The 20,593-nt window shown below is 46.0% G+C and overlaps 1 protein-coding gene across 1 annotated transcript in view; it reads left to right on the top strand.

Moving 5' to 3' along the window:
- Positions 1-423: 423 nt before the first annotated feature.
- Positions 424-20,593, top strand: part of LOC137523394 (serine/threonine-protein phosphatase PGAM5, mitochondrial-like) — an 83,902-nt gene continuing 63,732 nt past the window's right edge. Inside the window, exon 1 of the mRNA XM_068243406.1 lies at positions 424-462. Within this exon, the coding sequence (XP_068099507.1) occupies positions 428-462 (35 nt within the window). The 5' untranslated portion in view covers positions 424-427. The remainder of the gene's footprint in view (positions 463-20,593) is intronic.

Here is a 20,593-nt window from a genome sequence, read left to right as displayed (position 1 = left end):
CTGTCGGACCAGAGGCTTGGTCTATGCACTTGTATGTCCTTGTAGACGTATTTACGTGGGTGAAACCACGAATATGCTCAAGGATAGATATCAGGCCCATTGCAGGTCCGTACATAGCGGAGAGGGTTGCCCTAGAGTGATAGATCACATGCGGGAGGTTCACAATAGTGATGTGACCAAACTGAGATTTCTAGGGCTAGAACAAGTTGGACATGATAAACGGGGGGGGGTGATTGGCATCGCAGGCTTTTGCAGAGAGAAAGCTATTGGATTTCGTATTTCGATGCGGTTGGACCTTTGGGTCTGAATGAAAGAAATCATTTGGCTGTTTTCATCTGAGATTCTTTGTTTTATGTTTTAATTGTTATTAGTATCCTATGTTGCCTCTTTTTGCATTTTAATTATTTACTGCCCCTACAGGATCACCATGGGTTTTGCTTTGCAGTCCATCCCATCAGGGTGGTGAGTATTTGTAGTATACTGATGCAAATGTGCATATAAATAATTGATTTAATCTCTTTTCTCCCTCCCAACATGGATGGACTGTATTTAGCAATTACATGTGGGTTACATATGATATGTGATTCCTTTGGACAATGGTGTAGATTATGAGCAGCAGCCATCTGTATTTTTTATTGTAAATTTGGTCTATCTGCTGCCATATACCTATGGATGCTATTTATGCCTTTTGGGATGTAATGGTATATTTGTACACTAGATGGCAGCAGAGCGACTGTTGATTCAGCATGGGTGGCTTTACTTTGTAGGGTGTATGGCTTTATGGCTCTTGTTCGCCCTCTGATGGTCAGTTTATGTGCGTCCGTGATACGCATGCGGGGACGTATTGCGTCAAATTTGACGCTTTGTCCCGACGTAACTATGTGACGTCAGCTTCCGGCTTAGCGTTCCACAACCAGGAAACTACACTGGGATGCGGCGTTTTTTGCCAGCGTGCGTTCCATACACTGAGGGCGCACCCTTAGCTGAATGATGGCGGCTGCTCGTATGGGGTGAGTGTTGCACTTATTTAAGGGGTGATTTTACAAGGGGCAGGTTGTCCTGATGATGCGCCACTGTACGTAACCGGCGCGAAACGGCTGTCGACTACCCTCACTGCCTGTACCTCTCTTTCCACCTCAAAGAGATGTAATGTATGCCTTTTACTGGTTCCATTAAAAGTGAAGTTTTAAGCGATGTGCAAGGCCCCTTTTTCTTCTTTTTGACATAAAATGGGGTCACTTGTGGGGTTCCTATACTGCCCTGGCATTTTAGGGGCCCTAAACCGCGAGGAGTAGTCTAGAAAACAAATGCTTCAAAATGACCTGTGAATAGGACGTTGGGCCCCTTAGCGCACCTAGGCTGCAAAAAAGTGTCACACATGTGGTACCGCCGTACTCAGGAAAAGTAGTATAATGTGTTTTGGGGTGTATTTTTACACATACCCATGCTGGGTGGGAGAAATTTCTATGTAAATGGACAATTGTGTGTAAAAAAAATCAAACAATTGTCATTTACAGAGATATTTCTCCCACTTAGCATGGGTATGTGTAAAAATACACCCCAAAACGCATTATACTACTTCTCCTGAGTACAGCGGTACCACATGTGTGGCACTTTTTTACACCCTAAGTACGCTAAGGGGCCCAAAGTCCAATGAGTACCTTTAGGATTTCACAGGTCATTTTGCGACATTTGGTTTCAAGACTACTCCTCACGGTTTAGGGCCCCTAAAATGCCAGGGCAGTATAGGAACCCCACAAATGACCCCATTCTAGAAAGAAGACACCCAAAGGTATTCCGTACGGAGTATGGTGAGTTCATAGAAGATTTTATTTTTTGTCACAAGTTAGCGGAAAATGACACTTTGTGAAAAAAAACTATTAAAATCAATTTCCGCTAACTTGTGACAAAAAAATAAAAACTTCTATGAACTCACCATACTCCTAACGGAATACCTTGGGGTGTCTTCTTTCTAAAATGGGGTCATTAGTGGGGTTCCTATACTGCCCTGGCATTTTAGGGGCCCTAAACCGTGAGGAGTAGTCTTGAAACAAAAATGACCTGTGAAATCCTAAAGGTACTCATTGGACTTTGGGCCCCTTAGTGCAGTTAGGGTGCAAAAAAGTGCCACACATGTGGTATCGCCGTACTCGGGAGAAGTAGTACAATGTGTTTTGGGGTGTATTTTTACACATACCCATGCTGGGTGGGAGAAATACCTCTGTAAATGACAATCTTTTGATTTTTTTACACACAATTGTCCATTTACAGAGGTATTTCTCCCACCCAGCATGGGTATGTGTAAAAATACACCCTAAAACACATTGTACTACTTCTCCCGAGTATGGCGATACCACATGTGTGGCACTTTTTTGCACCCTAACTGCGCTAAAGGGCCCAAAGTCCAATGAGTACCTTTAGGATTTCACAGGTCATTTTGAGAAATTTCGTTTCAAGACTACTCCTCACGGTTTAGGGCCCCTAAAATGCCAGGGCAGTATAGGAACCCCACAAATGACCCCATTTTAGAAAGAAGACACCCCAAGGTATTCCGTTAGGAGTATGGTGAGTTCATAGAAGATTTTATTTTTTGTCAAAAGTTAGCGGAAATTGATTTTAATTGTGTTTTTTCACAAAGTGTCATTTTCCGCTAACTTGTGACAAAAAATAAAATCTTCTATGAACTCGCCATACTACTAACGGAATATCTTGGGGTGTCTTCTTTCTAAAATGGGGTCATTTGTGGGGTTCCTATACTGCCCTGGCATTTTAGGGGCCCTAAACCGTGAGGAGTAGTCTTGAAACGAAATTTCTCAAAATGACCTGTGAAATTCTAAAGGTACTCATTGGACTTTGGGCCCTTTAGCGCAGTTAGGGTGCAAAAAAGTGCCACACATGTGGTATCGCCGTACTCAGGAGAAGTAGTATAATGTGTTTTGTGGTGTATTTTTACACATACCCATGCTGAGTGGGAGAAATATCTCTGTAAATGGACAATTGTGTGTAAAAAAAATTAACAAATTGTCATTTACAGAGATATTTCTCCCACCCAGCATGGGTATGTGTAAAAATACACCCCAAAACACATTAAACTACTTCTCCTGAGTACGGCAATACCACATGTGTGGCACTTTTTTGCAGCCTAACTGCGCTAAGGGGTCCAAAGTCCAATGAGCACCTTTAGGCTTTACAGGGGTGCTTACAATTTAGCACCCCCCAAAATGTCAGGACAGTAAACACACCCCACAAATGATCCCATTTTGGAAAGTAGACCCTTCAAGGTATTCAGAGAGGGGCATGGTGAGTCCGTGGCAGATTTCATTTTTTTTTTGTCGCAAGTTAGAAGAAATGGAAACTTTTTTTTTTTTTTTTTTCTCACAAAGTGTCATTTTCCGCTTACTTGTGACAAAAAATAATATCTTCTATGAACTCACTATGCCTCTCAGTGAATACTTTGGGATGTCTTCTTTCCAAAATGGGGTCATTTGGGGGGTATTTATACTATCCTGGAATTCTAGCCCCTCATGAAACATGACAGGGGGTCAGAAAAGTCAGAGATGCTTGAAAATGGGAAAATTCACTTTTTGCACCATAGTTTGTAAACGCTATAACTTTTACCCAAACCAATAAATATACACTGAATGGGTTTTTTTTTATTAAAAACATGTTTGTCCACATTTTTCGCGCTGCATGTATTCAGAAATTTTACTTTATTTGAAAAATGTCAGCACAGAAAGTTAAAAAAATCATTTTTTTGCCAAAATTCATGTCTTTTTTGATGAATATAATAAAAAGTAAAAATCGCAGGAGCAATCAAATAGCACCAAAAGAAAGCTTTATTAGTGACAAGAAAAGGAGCCAAAATTCATTTAGGTGGTAGGTTGTATGAGCGAGCAATAAACCGTGAAAGCTGCAGTGGTCTGAATGGAAAAAAAGTGGCCGGTCCTTAAAGGGAACCTAAACTGAGAAGTATATGAATTTTTCCTTTTAAAATAATACCAGTTGCCTGACTCTCCTGCTGATCCTGTGTTTCCAATACTTTCAGCCACAGCCCCTGAACAAGCATGCAGATCAGGTGCTCTGACTGAAGTCAGACTGGATTAGCTGCATGCTTGTTTCAGGTGTGATTCAGCTACTACTGCAGACACAGAGCTCAGCAGGCCTGCCAGGCAACTGGTATTGTTTAAAAGGAAACATCCATATTCCTCTCAATTAAGGTTCCCTTTAAGGGGTAGAAAGCCCTAGGTCCTCAAGTGGTTAAGGGTAGGGTCACACTTAAGGCCGCGGGAAAACAACTCAACATTCTTGGCCGGCAGCGGCTGAGGACACCTGACTTTCGGCAAAGGGAAATCCCACACGTTGTGCAGTAAAAAGCAACAGTGTCAGGGCTCGTTTCCACTATTGCGGTGCGGAATCACCTGGATTCCACCGCTGATGAAATCGCATGCAGATGCAATTCCCCATACGTTTTTTGCCGCAAATTCGCATGCGAATTCGCATAGGTGAGGGTATATGCGATTTTAACCATGTCACTGCCTGTGTGAATTTACATTGGTACCGATGTGAATTCGCGGCAAAAACGCATGGGGAAATCGCATGCGATTTCCCTGTTAAATACATTGCATGCGATTCGCATGCATTCCACTCGCAGGCAAATTCTGAGGCTCTTTTGTGCGTTTTTTCACCGCTGAAAAAAACTCACCTCAACAACGCTACAGTGGAAACAGGCCCATCCACTTGCATTACATGTGCGAATCCGCATGCATTAGACACATGCGAATTCGCGATAGTGGAAATGAGCACTCACCATTTTTACCCGCTGCAGAAAACCACACATTGCTCCCTGTGCACGGACATTGTGCATTGGAAAGCATTATGTGTGGTTTTAGGTTGCAGAAAACGCCCTGGTATTTCCTAAGGGCTCGTTTCCACTATAGCGAATCCGCATGCGGGCACTGCACGCGGATTCGCATAGGCAATGTAAGTGGATGGGGTCGTTTCCACTTGTGCGGCTGCGGGAGCGTTTTTTGGTGCGGCAGAAATCTGCACGGCAGAGCCATCAGATTTCGCGTGCAGAAGGAATGTGCGCGAATCGCCGCTAATGTATCTAATAGGGAAATCGCATGCGGGGTGACCATGCGTTTTTTGCCGCGAAATCGCATGCGATTTCGCATATGTATTAATGTTAATTTACACAGGCAGTGACATGGTTAAATTCGCATATACCTTACCTATGCGGAATCGCATGCGAAATCGCGGCAAAAATGCATGCGGAATCGCACCCGCATGCGATTTCGTCCGCGATGGAATGCAGGCGATTCCGCACCGCACTAGTGGAAACGAGCCCTAAGTGTGACCTTAGCCTTAGTACGGGTTCAAAGTGGATACTTGCGGTGCGTTATAACGCCCACATTCTAACAAAGAACATTGCGGTGCGTTTGATCAGAGTGTGGTACTCCAATGCACTGCATTCAGTGCATTGACCGCATAATGCCCATGTTAACAGTGCATTGAAGCATACTTTTCAATGACTGAATGCTTCACTGTATGTGACGCAATGTGCATATTACGCAAGCTGCCCAGGGGCACCTCTAATGTGGCAATGTTTCATCAGAAAATAATCGTAATGTGGCAATATTTCACCAGAAAATAATCGTAATGCAGCAATGTTTCACCATAAAATAATTGTAATGTGGCAATCTTTCATCAGAAAATAATCGTAGCGCAGCAATGTTTTACTAGAAAATAATCGTAATGCAGCAATGTTTCACCAGAAAATAATCGTAATGCGGCAATCTTTCACTAGAAAATAATCGTAATGCTGAAATGTTTCACCAGAAAATAATCGTAGTGTGGGCAGCGTTTCACCAGCAAATAATGTGCACCTGTAAAAAAAAAAAAAATTTACTCACCTGCAGAAGACTCCTCTCCTGGTGCGCAGCTCCCCCGATGATCTTCCTGCAGTCAGCCGCTGCGAAAGTCCCGAGCTGACAGGCAGAGAGCAGGGCTATGGGAAGATGGCGCCGTAGCCCTGTGTAACGATTGTGGAACTTTCTCCGTGATCAGCGCACAACGCATGCGCTGACACGGCGGAAATCCTCCACAAGCGTGTAATTGCAGGCACCCAGCAAAAGGTGCTACGCACCTGTAGAGGGAAATTCCTGTCGGCAGATGGCGCTGGGGAGTGCAGAGGAACCAATCCTCTGTACCTCCACAAATGCCAGACAGGAATTGTACGAAGCGCAGAACGCAATCGCAAGAGAGGCGATTGCGAATGAGAACGAGCAAAGGGACAGGTTGTATGTGTGTGCGCCAATCCAGTCGCCACCCCGCGACCGCGCACACACAACAGCAGATATGAAATAGGAACGCGATCGCGAGAGGTGCGATCGCCAGACGTGACACAAGGCAGATCAGAACAGAATACGAGGTTAGCAAAGGCACAGCAAATCATACAATGAGGGGATGCGGAAAATAACAAACGCTAGCTAACCGCGAACACCGCACTCATTCGCAACAGTGCACGCGGTTATGTGCGGTCTCCACGTGATAAGCACAATAGAGAAAAGCACGCCTAACTAACCATCGACAGACAAACATGAAACAGAGGACGCGAACGCTTGCTTAACGGTTACCTCACCGAGCCTCCAGCAAGCGGTCGTAGCAGACAAGACAGACACACGAAAACAGGGACAAGCGAGAGATAGGATCCACAGCACTAGCGAAAAGTGGCTAGCGCGATCCAGGAAGACAGAACAGAAGGATCCACAGCACTAGCGAAAAGTGGCTAGCGCGATCCCAGGAGACAGAACAGAAGGATCCACAGCGCTAGCGAAAAGTGGCTAGCGCGATCCCAGGAGACAGAACAGAAGGATCCACAGCGCTAGCGAAAAGTGGCTAGCGCGATCCAGAGAGGCAGAACAGAAGAGATAGCTGGTAGCAACCGCTGCACCAGCTATGCTCCAAGAACAGAGATCAGAACGACTTCCTATCGACCACCGCTGGGACAGGACAATCGCAACAGACAAACAAAACAGATAAACAATCCTAACTGCACTAGGGAAATCTGCCTAGCACAGTTTCCAGGAATTACTCTAAGCTGAACTTCAAACAGAGAGTAAGGCTGACGCGTACGTTAAAAAGGGGCGCTGGGAAAAAAGGGCGCGGGGTTTTAAACGATAAGCATGGATAACGTTTAAAAATGTATTGTACTGTATTTCGTTTAAAATTAATGTTTTATAAAGTTATAAATCATTAAATAATGTGCATTAAATCGGCAATTGTAAAAACGTTAATCTTTCGTTTAAATAGTGAAACGTATAACGTTTAAAAAAAAATTACTAAGTAACCCTCCCTGTACCTACCCCTAACCCCTAGACCCCCCTGTTGATGCCTAAACCTAAGACCCCCCCTGTTGGTGCCTAAGTAACCCTCCCTGTACCTACCCCTAACCCCTAGACCCCCCTGTTGGTGCCTAAACCTAAGACCCCCCTGTTGGTGCCTAAACCTAAGACCCCCTGTTGGTGCCTAAACCTAAGACCCCCCTGTTGGTGCCTAAACCTAAGACCCCCTGTTGGTGCCTAAACCTAAGACCCCCCTGTTGGTGCCTAAACCTAAGACCCCCTGTTGGTGCCTAAACCTAAGACCCCCCTGGTGGTGCCTAAACCTAAGACCCCCCTGTTGGTGCCTAAACCTAAGACCCCCCTGTTGGTGCCTAAACCTAAGACCCCCCTGTTGGTGCCTAAACCTAAGACCCCCCTGTTGGTGCCTAAACCTAAGACCCCCCCTGTGATAAGCATTAATAACGTTTCAAAAACATATTGTGCGGTTTTTTTCGTTTAAAAATAATGTAAAAAAAAAAAAAAAAAATTGTACTGTTTTTCGTTTAAAAATAATGTTTGAAAAAAATATTGTACTGTTTTTCGTTTAAAAATAATATTAGAAAATGTATAAATCATTAAATAATGTGTAATCATGAGAAGCAGTAATAAAACATTAAGTCTCCGGGCGCCGCTTTTAAAACGTTATTTTTCTCCGGCGCCCTTTTTTCCTATCGGGCGCCCATTAAACGATATTTATTATGGGAGTGAATGGCGGCGCCCGATTTGTCCACTAGCCTCCTGCGCCCTTTTTTACTGTTTCCAAGGCTGACACCCCACCAGGAGTGTTACATAGGACGAAATCCTTATGACCAGCGAAGCATTGTGGGAAAGACATAGTACTTATAGTACACGCCTCCAATGAATGTGGCCAGGCAATTTGCATGACAACGTATGCAAATTCCTCTGCAAGCACAAGCTGCAAAACTGACAGAAGCTCTTCTTTCCAGAGTCCTGCAGCATGCAAACCTACACAATGGTCAAAAGGCTGCCTGCCTGCACAGGCAGCTGAGCAAATCATCACACCCTGTACTGGAGACACAAATAGTCTCCAGTGCAGGGCTTGAGACGCCATCTTCCCATAGCCCTGGTCTGCTTGTCGGAAGACTTCGCAGGCTGAGGTGAGCTGCGGGTAGTGAAAACACTGCAAGCCAGTTCATCACGGGGGTCCCACAATCTGGCGGGGGGTTGGGCCCCCTCCGCACAGGGCCCAGGCGACCGCTTGGACCAGGCGCCCCTGTGCTGCCTTCCCACTGCATTGTGTTCCTACTGTCATATGGAATGCAACACCCACTGTGAACCTGGCCTCACAGGAACTAAAGATATATATTATTGAATATGGTAACAGGGTAACAGAATAGTGATATGCATAGCGAGAGGGATTTGCAATGCGCGACAAGATTTTTTTTTCAATTATAATTGGCCAATCACTGACCAATTTTAATACCTAAAAAACACTTAAGGAGGTATTAATGCGAGGCATATGCTCCAAGCAATAAGGACACAAATATTAAGAAAGTATCAAAAACTGCTTTATTAATTATCAAAAAAAGGAAAATGCATAAAAAAAAGGGTTTCACACATAAAAACAGAGACCTCCTGATAGCTGTCAACACACCGCTCACTCATGCCACATACGCAGACCACCATACACACTAAACCCCACACTCGCTGCTGGTAGCAACTCGACTATAGAAACTCATGCATGAGCCAATATGATCTGATTCAGACTAGATCAAAGTTCTTAAGTAAAGAGTCCGCTCAGCTGCAGTGACAATCAGGTGTCAGGTAGCCTCCAGTAACTCCGCAATCCGCAACCCACATAGAAGATGAAGAGTAAATACTCCAAGCATCAATGGTTACAGCACTTGTATAAAGCAAGCAGTTCAGAAGGGCACAGGTAAGAAGCGACAGTATACTGCAGGACAAGGAAGAAGCAAAGCAAAGTCCGGCAATGCATAAGCAGGAACGACAGACACTGCAAGCTAGCGGCGTGCAGTGCAGAGCATGGACACAACAGGTCCTCCAAGAAGGCAAAGCATACGATACCAGGTGAGTGGTGTCCTGTCAGTTCCAATCCGTAGATGTAGCAGGAGATGCAAAGGAAACCTCCATCCTGTTAGCAGCAACAGCCGTCTGAGAATATGTCCCAGGGTGTCTATGTGCCCTAGACTTGGGTCACATGTCGGCTGTAAGGCGTGCTTAGGAGCAGGGGCGCCGCGAGGCATAAAGCGAACCAAGCGGTCGCTTGGGGCCTCACAATCTTAGGGGCCTCGGCGGCTCCGTGACGTCGGCGTGACGTCACTTTTTCCCCGCAGCCCCGCCGGGCTGGCACTGGCAGAGCAGAGCAGGGCTACAGGAAGATGGCCGCCGCCGAAGCCCTGCTCTGGAGACTATGTCTCCAGTACAGGGCTTCGGGTGGCCATCTTCCCGACCCGTAGCCCTGCATGAATCAGCGCGGGAGATTGGAGGAGGAAGCCAGGGAGGGAGCTCCGTGGGAACTGCGCGCCTGAGGAGCCGGCCGGGAGAGGAGACCAGGGAGAGAAGACTTCTGCCAGTGCCAGCCTGCCAGGTGAGTAAATTCTTTTCTTTTTGCAGCCGCAGCCCTAATTGCGATTGATTTCTGCTGAACTGTGCCCTAATTGCATTTGATATCTGCTGAAAATGTGGCCCTAATTGCGATTGATTTCTGCTGAACTGTGCCCTAATTGCGTTTGATATCTGCTGAAAATGTGGCCCTAATTGCGATTGATTTCTGCTGAACTGTGCCCTAAATGCGTTTGATATCTGCTGAAAATGTGGCCCTAATTGCGATTGATTTCTGCTGAACTGTGCCCTAAATGCGTTTGATATCTGCTGAAAATGTGGCCCTAATTGCGATTGATTTCTGCTGAACTGTGCCCTAAATGCGTTTGATATCTGCTGAAAATGTGGCCCTAATTGCGATTGATTTCTGCTGAACTGTGCCCTAAATGCGTTTGATATCTGCTGAAAATGTGGCCCTAATTGCGATTGATTTCTGCTGAACTGTGCCCTAATTGCGTTTGATATCTGCTGAAAATGTGGCCCTAATTGCGATTGATTTCTGCTGAACTGTGCCCTAATTGCGTTTGATATCTGCTGAAAATGTGGCCCTAATTGCGATTGATTTCTGCTGAACTGTGCCCTAAATGCGTTTGATATCTGCTGAAAATGTGGCCCTAATTGCGATTGATTTCTGCTGAACTGTGCCCTAATTGCGTTTGATATCTGCTGAAAATGTGGCCCTAATTGCGATTGATTTCTGCTGAACTGTGCCCTAATTGCGTTTGATATCTGCTGAAAATGTGGCCCTAATTGCGATTGATTTCTGCTGAACTGTGCCCTAATTGCGATTGATTTCTGCTGAACTGTGCCCTAATTGCGTTTGATATCTGCTGAAAATGTGGCCCTAGTTGCGATTGATTTCTGCTGAACTGTGCCCTAATTGCGATTGATTTCTGCTGAACTGTGCCCTAATTGCGTTTGATATCTGCTGAAAATGTGGCCCTAATTGCGTTTGATTTCTGCTGAACTCTGCCCTAATTGTGTTTGATTTCTGCTGAAAATGTGCCCTAATTGCGTTTGATTTCGGCTGAAAATGTGCCCTAATTGCGTTTGATTTCTGCTGAAATGTGGCCCAAATTGCGTTTTTATTTTCTGGTGTCTGGGGTAACTGTTGCTGCATTTATTATTTAATGGTCATAGTTGGCTATATTTGCTGTGCTACGGTTAAGCTTCGCCCATACAATGTCATGGCCGCGCCAATCTTTCGGCGCGCTACGCGCGCCTCAATCACCCCAACATCCATTTTTTCCCCGCAAACAGCCCCGCCCCAATCCGCCCTCCTGCTCCACCCACATGTCATGGCCACGCCCACTTATGCGGGATAGCCACACCCATTTTTCGCCAGGGCCTCTTGCTACAGTCCGCTTGGGGCCACAAAAACCTTAGCTGCACCCCTGCTTAGGAGAACAAAGTCCAGACTGCAAATGCAAGGAGCAGGGTCCAGAAGCAGAGCGTGCTGAGAGGGACAGAGTCCAGCCTGCAGGTAGGGTGGTGGGTAGGTGCGCGATGGCACAGCAGCCGGTGCGGACAGCCTCAGGACGCTAACCCACGCTGTCCTGACATGTTTCGCCGGACTTCCTGCTTTCTCAAAGGGGGGCGTAGCAGAAATGTGGCACACATACCTGCATCCAACTAAAGTACTCCAGCACGCCAATCAGTGCCCGCAGCGCCCGCCCCAAACGGCCCAATCCCCGAAGGGAGGAGGGAGAGAGGCAGACCGCTTCATCCACTCATGAGCCGGGGGGGGCGGGCGCAGCAGCCACCGACAGACGCAGCCAGGCACATACAACCAGCCATACAAAGACGCCCACAGGCTCCCCCAGACCGCGCCTACACACAGGAGGGGGCAAGAGTGTCAGATGGAGGGTGTGGGACTAAGAAGCCCAGCCAGCCCTCACAGGGGAGCGATAAGGGCGTCCAGAACTAAAACCCTCTATATACTAACTAGACACATCAACGATAAGCATAAACCCAATAGGGTATAAAGGTGTATACAACGTATCAATTATTGAGTGGTGAAAAATAAAGTAGCAGTCAACTATATATATAAGGTAGTCTCTACAAATATAGAAAGTAAGGAGCCACTACTCCTTTAATATATTTAAACAACTCCACATATCTATATGTGGAATACTGCAGTAATTCACGTGTGGGGATGCTGCACCAACACACACCGGCAGATCACAGGCAGAGAAGTAGAGGCACCCCCAAAAAAACTGCAACCCACAAGAGGGCCCAATTAAAGAGGTAAGAAGGAAGCATAACTGTTGTTTTCATTGAGTCCAGGTGGATCCGTGGCCCGAAGGTCAAAGATCCACCTAGACTCCCTCTGGAGCAGCAGGCGATCACTATTACCACCACGGATCGTGCGATGGATGCGATCTAAACCTATAAACCGAACCCCCGACGGGTTACCACCGTGTACTGATTTAAAATGACGAGCCACCGGGGTGGGAACAACCGAGGTGTTTTTGCTCACAATACTGGTGATGTGCTCAGACATGCGAGATCTTAAATCGCGTTTTGTCTTGCCGACATAAAACGCCCCACAGGGGCATGTCAGTAAGTACACCACCAGGATCGTTCCGCAATTAACAAAATGCGAAAGATTCCACGGTCTATTATTAGGAAGTATTACTGTTTTTCCGACCTGGATGTAGCGGCACATCGTACAGCCGCCACATGTGTACGTACCCAAGACTTTGCAGTGTTGTCGTGTATTCCCACTCCCCTGGAAGTGACTCCCAACCAATTTATCCCTCAATGATGGTGCCCTACGAAAAACTACCTGCGGTTTCTCGGGCACAATTTTAACAAGTTTAGGATCATTAGTGAGGATATGCCAGTGGCGGTCCATTATACGTTGAATTGATGTGGACTGTGCACAAAATTGCGTGCAAAATCTCAGCACCTCCGATTCGCGTGTCGCACCCCCGGACGATCCAAGTAGAGTGTCCCTGCTGCTCATGTGAGCTCGTTTGTAAGCTCGTTTTAGGTGTTTGTCACGATAACCCCTCGCACGAAAACGTGCGCGAAGGTCATCGGCTTCTCTCTTAAAATCAACAGTCTGTGAACAGTTCCGCCTTAGGCGGAGGTACTGGCCCATAGGAATCCCCCTGATCGTGTGATCAGGGTGGAAGCTATCAGCCCGCAGCAGAGAGTTGGTTGAAGTGTCTTTGCGAAAGAGTTGGGTAAAGAGGCAGCCTCGTTCATCAATGCCCACCCTAATGTCCAAAAATGGGATGCTACATGCATCCCATTGTAGCGTAAATCTAAGGTTGCGTTCGTTTGCGTTTAAACAGGACACAAACTTCTGCAGAAGATTCACGCCCCCCGTCCATAATATGAAGATGTCGTCAATGTACCTGTGCCACGTCAAAACGTGGCACAGGTACATCGAAAGCCCATCATCCGAAAAAACGACACGTTCCCACGCCCCCAGGTACAGATTGGCGTACGACGGAGCACAGGTGGTGCCCATCGCCGCCCCCTGCACCTGGAGGTAGTGAGACTCCTCAAAAACAAAAATATTGTTATGTAAAAGAAAGCGTAAGAGGGACGAGAGGAAGAGATTGTGAGGCACATGTTGTAACCCTAATTCACTCAGGAAAAGGTCAATGGCATCAATGCCTAGACTGTGCGGGATACTCGAGTATAGGGCCTCCACATCAAGGGCCACAAGCAGCGTGCCTTCCGGCACCTGCATCCCATCCAAAATTTGGAGGAGGTGCAAGGTGTCACGAGTATATGAGGGGAGGCACTTAACATGAGGCTGCAGATGTCGATCGATATAAACACTTACTTTCTCCGTTAAAGAGCCCCTACCCGAGACGATGGGACGCCCAGGTGGTTTAATGAGATTTTAATGCACTTTAGGAAGTGCATAAAATGTTGGAGTGATCGGATCTGCAACCTTAAGAAAAGTACCCACGTCCGCATTAATGACATCACGTCTCACAGCCTCATCAATAATGGAAAAGAGTTCCTTCTGGCAACGAGTGGCCCTCGAGGGGGAGACCCCAACATAGCAATCCCGCACATTGAGAATGTCCAAACACATCTCCCTATATGCTGCGGTGGTCATGACCACCACATTACCACCTTTATCGGCAGGTTTAATAGTCCACCGATTCTGAGTTGACAATTCAGCAAGTGTAGCCAACTCCTCATCATTCAAATTGCTGTGCCGCAGAATCCCTCCATCTATGCCCCTCAAATCCTTCTCCACAACCGATACAAAAGTTTTTAGATTAGGGCAGAGCGTGAACGGGGGGAACCTCTTGGATCTATTAAAGAGTCCAACATCCTGTAAACGGGGGTAATAACCGCAGGGTGGAAGAAGACATATCCCTATCTCCTCGTCTCCCATGTCCACCTCCCCCTGTAAATCAAAAAGATTGCGAAGTGCCACATTTTAATACCTTCATGTAGTGTGAGAGTCAACATAATGAATACTATGAGCAGATTGTGTAATGGTGTGTACACACTTGAAAGATAAATGAAAGATATCAGACCAATTTTACCACCTTCCATGTAGTATGAGCAGGGTCGGCGCTACCATAGAGGCAAAGGAGGCAGCTGCCCCAGGGCCCCAGAACTTGTAGGGGCCCCCAGTGGCTACAAGAGGAAAACATTTTTTTTTCAAATCGACCTTATAGTTCCTGAGAAAATCGATTTTAAAGTTTCAAAGGAAAAAAAAATACATATTTCAAAACCAGCCGAGTTTAAAGTGAACCTCCGGACTAAAAATCAACTCAGCAGCACTGAAAAGGCCTTGTGTTTCTTTAACAGTTTCACAGCATCAGAAATTTGTTTCTCTTATACAAGCCTCATTTTTAGCTGCACAGAAAAAAACTGCCCGGGCTTTTTTCCCCTGATGCTGTGCAAAGCATGATGGGATTTCTGATTTTGTTGTTCTCGTTCTGCTGTTTTGGTGCAATTTTTTTTTTTACATTTTGCATTTGACATTTGAAGCCTAGTGTGTGCAGCTGGTAGGGGTTATCGGGACACAGGACAGTTGGAACTGTGTCTCCTGCTCCTTGTCACCTCCTTTCAACCAAAAAGATGGCTGCCCCCATGACAAAGATGGCAGCCCCCATGAATCACACAAATTTGCCTGTTCTTTTAAAACAGGGTGGGTAAGAGATTATATTACCTATCCATTCTAATTAACATAACTGATGTAACTTAATGACAGTATTTTTGTTTAGGCTGAAGTTCCCCTTTAATGGTTAATAGCAAATCCACCTTAAATTCTAGAAACCCTAAATTTGCAGGATATGTTAAGGAGATCATTGGGAATAAGAGGAAAAAACAATTTTTCAAAAAGACCTTATAGTTTTTGAGAAAATCGATTTTAAAGTTTCGAAGGAAAAAAGTATACTTTTAAATGCGGTAAATGTCACTTTTAGTACCTAACGGTAGTGTAATTTTACATGTATCAAAAGAAAGAGCAATACATTTCCTGACAGGGTTTCCAGGGGGTCCGTACGCAGCCGCAGCACTTTGGTCAGGGATCCCTATACAGCTGCAATATGGCTGTATGAAGATCCCTGGCATTTTTTTCCTATTTTCCCCCCCAAAAATTTTTTAGAGTGTGGGAATTTTTTTTTTTTTAAATTATGTGGGGTCCCCCCTCCTGAAACTTTTTAACCCCTTATCCCCCATGCAGGCTGGGGTAGCCAGAATGTGGAGCTCCGACTAATTGGGGCTTCAAACCCTGACTATACCAGCTGCAAAAAAGGTCCCTTAATGCCAATTTTTGCTCCGGGGTATCTGTTTGGGGGCCCCGCAGGTTTATTTTGCCCTGGGGCCCCATTGTTGCTTAAACCGGCCCTGAGTATGAGAGTCATACTCTACACAGTCTATTCTATGGAGCTGAACTCCGAGTCCCCATCAGGTACAAATCGTTGCAAGATGCTGCTTACAAAGACCGCTGTACACATTCAAAAGATCAGTATCTGCAAAAGATCTGTTCCTGCAAAAGATCCGTCCTTGCAAAATGCATTCATAGTCTATGATATCTGCAGATCATCATACACACCTTGTTTAACAGACTTCATCTGCATAACTGACAATCATCTGCAGATCTGAAAATCCATCCTGGTGGATCTGATCTGCAGATTATCTGCAGATGAATGTCTGTGAAATTATGTGCTGTTTTTTCATTACAAATTCCTTTTTTTGTGGAATTAGCTTCTAAAATAATGATTTTTTTTTTACCTACGTTACCGCACTTTTATCACTTTTTTTCCTGTAATTTTTCTGCAAATGGTAATTCCCAACTGAAAACATTGTGAATGTTAAAATACTTCATAGTTTAGTCGGTAATTTTCAGACATTTAATTACCAAAATGCCTCGTTCCCATTGCGTTCTGATAGCTTGTCTGTTCCCTTTGCAGTTTTTTGAAGCATTTTTTTTTTCCTTTCCCGGCGCTTGGGTGGAGATGCGTTTTTGTTAAAAGTGCTTTTGTAAGCGCTTTTCCACAGCAGTTTTTTAATTCACTCCCTGACGCAAGTCAGGAAGTGAACTCTTTGATCCGGAAAATATTACATACAATATATTTATTCTTAAAAAATGTAAATGCAATCGCTGCACAAAGCGATTTTGTGAGCGTTTTTCTTTTTTCCTATAACTTCCATTCAAGGCAAATCGTCCTGAAAATGGTCCATGCATGCAGCGCTTATGTCAACTGACAGCGCACGGAACGCCCAAATCTGAACTACACCATTGGAAAGCATGGTGTAGTTGCTTTTAGGGCGCTTTTCAAAAATCATCAGAGCTTAAAAAAGTCCAAAAGCGCCTCTTGTGCGAACGAGCCCTAGCTCATTGAGAATGGAGGCCATTGTGTAGGTCATCTCTCATAGTACATGGAAGTATTAAAACTGGCCAAACAATTTGCATGTGTGTACCAGGCATTAGGCCTCATTTAGCTGAATGAACAGGCAGGGCATGTGGGTGGCTGGGGACAGTCCAGTTCAGCAACATATAAGCACAAATTGAGATGGTGTTAGGACTGCAACCCACTAGGGCGATTTTGGCAGCATTTTGCGATTGCCGACAATCGCCGGCAATTCCTAAAAACACTTTGTCAATAAAAAGTGGGTGGTGGGGACCCTACTGGTGCGACTGAGATTAGGGGTACTAGCAATCGTAGGACATGTAGCATTTTGACCGCTTTAGCGTTCAATGTTAAAGTATATAAGCACTGCAAAATCAATTTTCAAAGCACTTGGGGGTAAGCAATTGTGCTTTAAATAAAACCTTATAATAGTCACCCGGTGTCCGGATTTCCTACTTCCATTTGTAGCCCCGCCCCCTAAAGGAAGAGGTCACAGGTGCTTCTCTTATTGGTCATAGAGAAGCACCTATGACCTCTTCCTTTAGGGGGTGGGGCTACAGATGGAAGTCAGACACCTGGTAAGTATAATAAAGTTTTTTATTAAAAAAAAAATATGCAAATCACTAATTGGAAGCACTGTACAGTTTACTGTACATCGCTTCTAAGCGTTGTGTAATTGCAAGCGCAATCGGACTAGGATTCGCTGCACACAGTGCTGGGGCGATTTTAAAGCCCTGCAGCAATTCCTAGTGGGTTCCAGGCCTAAGGCAAATGTCACACTTTTTGCCGCAGTTCTAAAATGCATGTGAAATTGCATGTAATGATTGTCTCCAAGAGGTCCACCATCATTCCGGTTCCTAAGAAACAACAACAACAAATATCATTTGTAAAGCGCTTTTCTCCCATGGGACTCAAAGCGCATTTCAAGGCATCTCCGACCTCAACAACTACAACAACTACAACTACAGGCCTGTGACCCTGACGTCCATTATCAGGAAGTCCCTAGAGAGAGTGGTCTTATCCACCCTCAAGCTATCCACCTTGCCCCTACTAGACCCACTCCAGTTTTCCTAGAGTGCAAATAGGTCCACTGACGATGCTCTAAACATCTGTATGGAATATGTCTACAACCATCTAGACAGGAAGGATGCGTATGCCAGAGTACTGCTATTAGACTTCAGTTCGGCATTTAACACTATATGCCCACGCACCCTCCAGAATGTTCTGGCCACACTTGGGGTCCCACTCAACCCTACGTCTATGGATCACTGACTTTCTCTCCAACAGATCCCAAGTTGTCAGGGTGGGGGACATCTACTCACGAGAAGTGATAACCAACACAGGGGCACCCCAGGGCTGCGTCCTGTCCCCGCTGCTCTTCTCCCTTTACACAAATGATTGTAGATCCACGGTAGACTCTGTCAAAGTCATAACATTTGCGGATGACACCACCAATGTCGGCCTCATCACCAAGGACAACATCCAGGATTACCAGCAGCAAGTGGATAGACTATGTCACTGGTGCAAGGAGAACAGCCTGGTGATCAACACGGCCAAAACCGTCGAACTTATAATTGACTTCAGGAAGTCTGCCCCTACCCCACCTCCCATCTACATTGATGGCACCGAGGTGGCCAGAGTGCCCTGCGTCCGCCTGCTGGGCACCACCATCTCCAGCAATCTCAGTTGGAGGGTCAACATCACGTCAACCCTACGGAAATCCCAGCAGAGACTCTTCTTCCTCCACCAACTGCGGAAGTTCAGCATGGCGCAGGAGATTCTAACATGCTTTTACACTGCCACCATTGAATCGATCCTCTGCTCCGCCATCTTGGTGTGGTATGTGGGAGCCACCGCCAGTGACAGGCACAAACTACAGAGGATCATCAGGTCGGCGGAGAGAATCGTTAGGAGACCTCTGCCACCACTTGACCACCTGTATAACACAAGACTGCGAGCCAGGGCTCTGAGGATTGCAGGTGACCTCTCTCATCCAGGCCACTGTTTTTTCACCCCACTTTCACTGGGTCGGAGACTCCGGGCCATCCCCACCAAGACCACCAGACACAAGAACTCTTTCTTCCCTATGGCCGTTAGCCTCCTGAACTCCCTTAACATTCTACCACCCTCTATCAGCGCCCTACCACCTGCATAGGAGCGGTAGACTTCAGCAGTGTGCCTTTGAAAGATGAATACAGAGCTATATGTATATCTGATGCTGAGTGTATATTTGTGTATGTTTACTGTTATTCTGACATTTTCTCCTGCCTTTCTCCCTATGTACTGCTCCATTGTGCCAAACCCAATTCCGGGCTTGACCCAGTCATGCTTGGCGAAATAAAGTGATTCTGAACCTGATTCTATGGATCCACTGCTTTTTTCAGGAGGAATTTGCGATTCTCCATAGCTCCATAGCATAGTTAGGCCCCTTTTACACTTATCAGTTGCTCTCAGTTATAACTGAAAGAAAACTGATTTTCAAAGTAATGCCCATGTTTTCCTATGGCACAATTCTCACTATACGCGTTTTAACTGAAATTTTCTTCCCAATGCACTGCTATGGAAAAAACACACACTAACGCACACTAACGCATACCAACTGATTAAGTGTAAACGGGGCCTCAGTCAATCTGCCAAGCTGATCTCTGGTCAAGGTGCAAGGGGGCATCCAGGCAGGTAAATGATGCAGCCATCCAGGCAAGTTCCTTATGGTACCCATACACGGTACAATAAAAACGTTTGATTTTCCTATTTTGTAGACCAAAACGATCATATTGAATGAAAGTTGAAAATATTATTTTTTTTCGATCAAGAAAAACAAACGATTATCCCATTTCTTCTATCAAAATCCTGTGAGGCCCCTTTCAGATGGGAGGCTGAACTGCGCGTTTTCAGAGCAGTTCAGTCTTCCGCCTGCCGCCCGCCAGTGCAATTTAAATGCAGCTGAATTGTAGCATTTGTAACACCACGTGTGTTAAGCGTTGACACATGTTGGTGTTACTGGGCGCCAGAGAACTGCGACATGTCGAGTCTGAACGTGGCTGCGGCCGTGCTTAGAACTCAGTTTGGGGGGGGGGGAGGCCTGTACAGTGCCGATATCGGGCGCTAACAAGAACCAAGCTGATGCAGGAGAGCAGCAGACAGGCTGTGACTCCACTGCTTGTCAGCTACCCATGTGAAAGGGACGTAAATGAAGGCCTGATGACAGGGACATTGCTAGCCCCAAAGATCAGTGGCATGTGCCCCGGATGTCCCCCATGCAGAGTAAAGGCACCATAGCACCCAGCATGGCACCACACAGCACCCAGCAAGCCCCATACAGGCACCACAGCACCCAGCCTGGCACTACACAGAACACAGCATGACACCATAGCCAGGGCCGAGGCATAGGCTGGAGAGGCTCCAGCCTCAGGGCGCAGTGTAGGAGGGGGCGAACAATTCATTCAGCTGTCATTTCTAATTTTGGTTGAAGCAGAAAGAAATAAGAAAAGGGGATACATAGCAGTGACTGCAAGCCAGATAACTAGTTATTAAGGTGTTGGGGAAGTTGTGGACCCTGTGGCCCTCTTAGTCTAATAGCAATCAGTGTGTGACAGCTGGGGTGGGAGGGATGGAGGGGCGCACTTTGGTGTCTCAGCCTTGGGTGCTGGAGGACCTTGTCCCAGCTCTGACCATAGCACATAGCATGGCACTACACCATCCAGCATGCCCCATAGAGGCACCATAGCACCCAGCATGACACCATAACACTAAGCATGGCACCACAGCACCCAGAATGGCACCACA

This window comes from Hyperolius riggenbachi, chromosome 1 (assembly GCF_040937935.1).
Source record: "Hyperolius riggenbachi isolate aHypRig1 chromosome 1, aHypRig1.pri, whole genome shotgun sequence".
Taxonomy (NCBI): Eukaryota; Metazoa; Chordata; class Amphibia; order Anura; family Hyperoliidae; genus Hyperolius; species Hyperolius riggenbachi.
The sequence above is the reverse complement of the archived record's forward strand: the minus strand, read 5'-3'. Positions and strand labels throughout refer to the sequence as shown.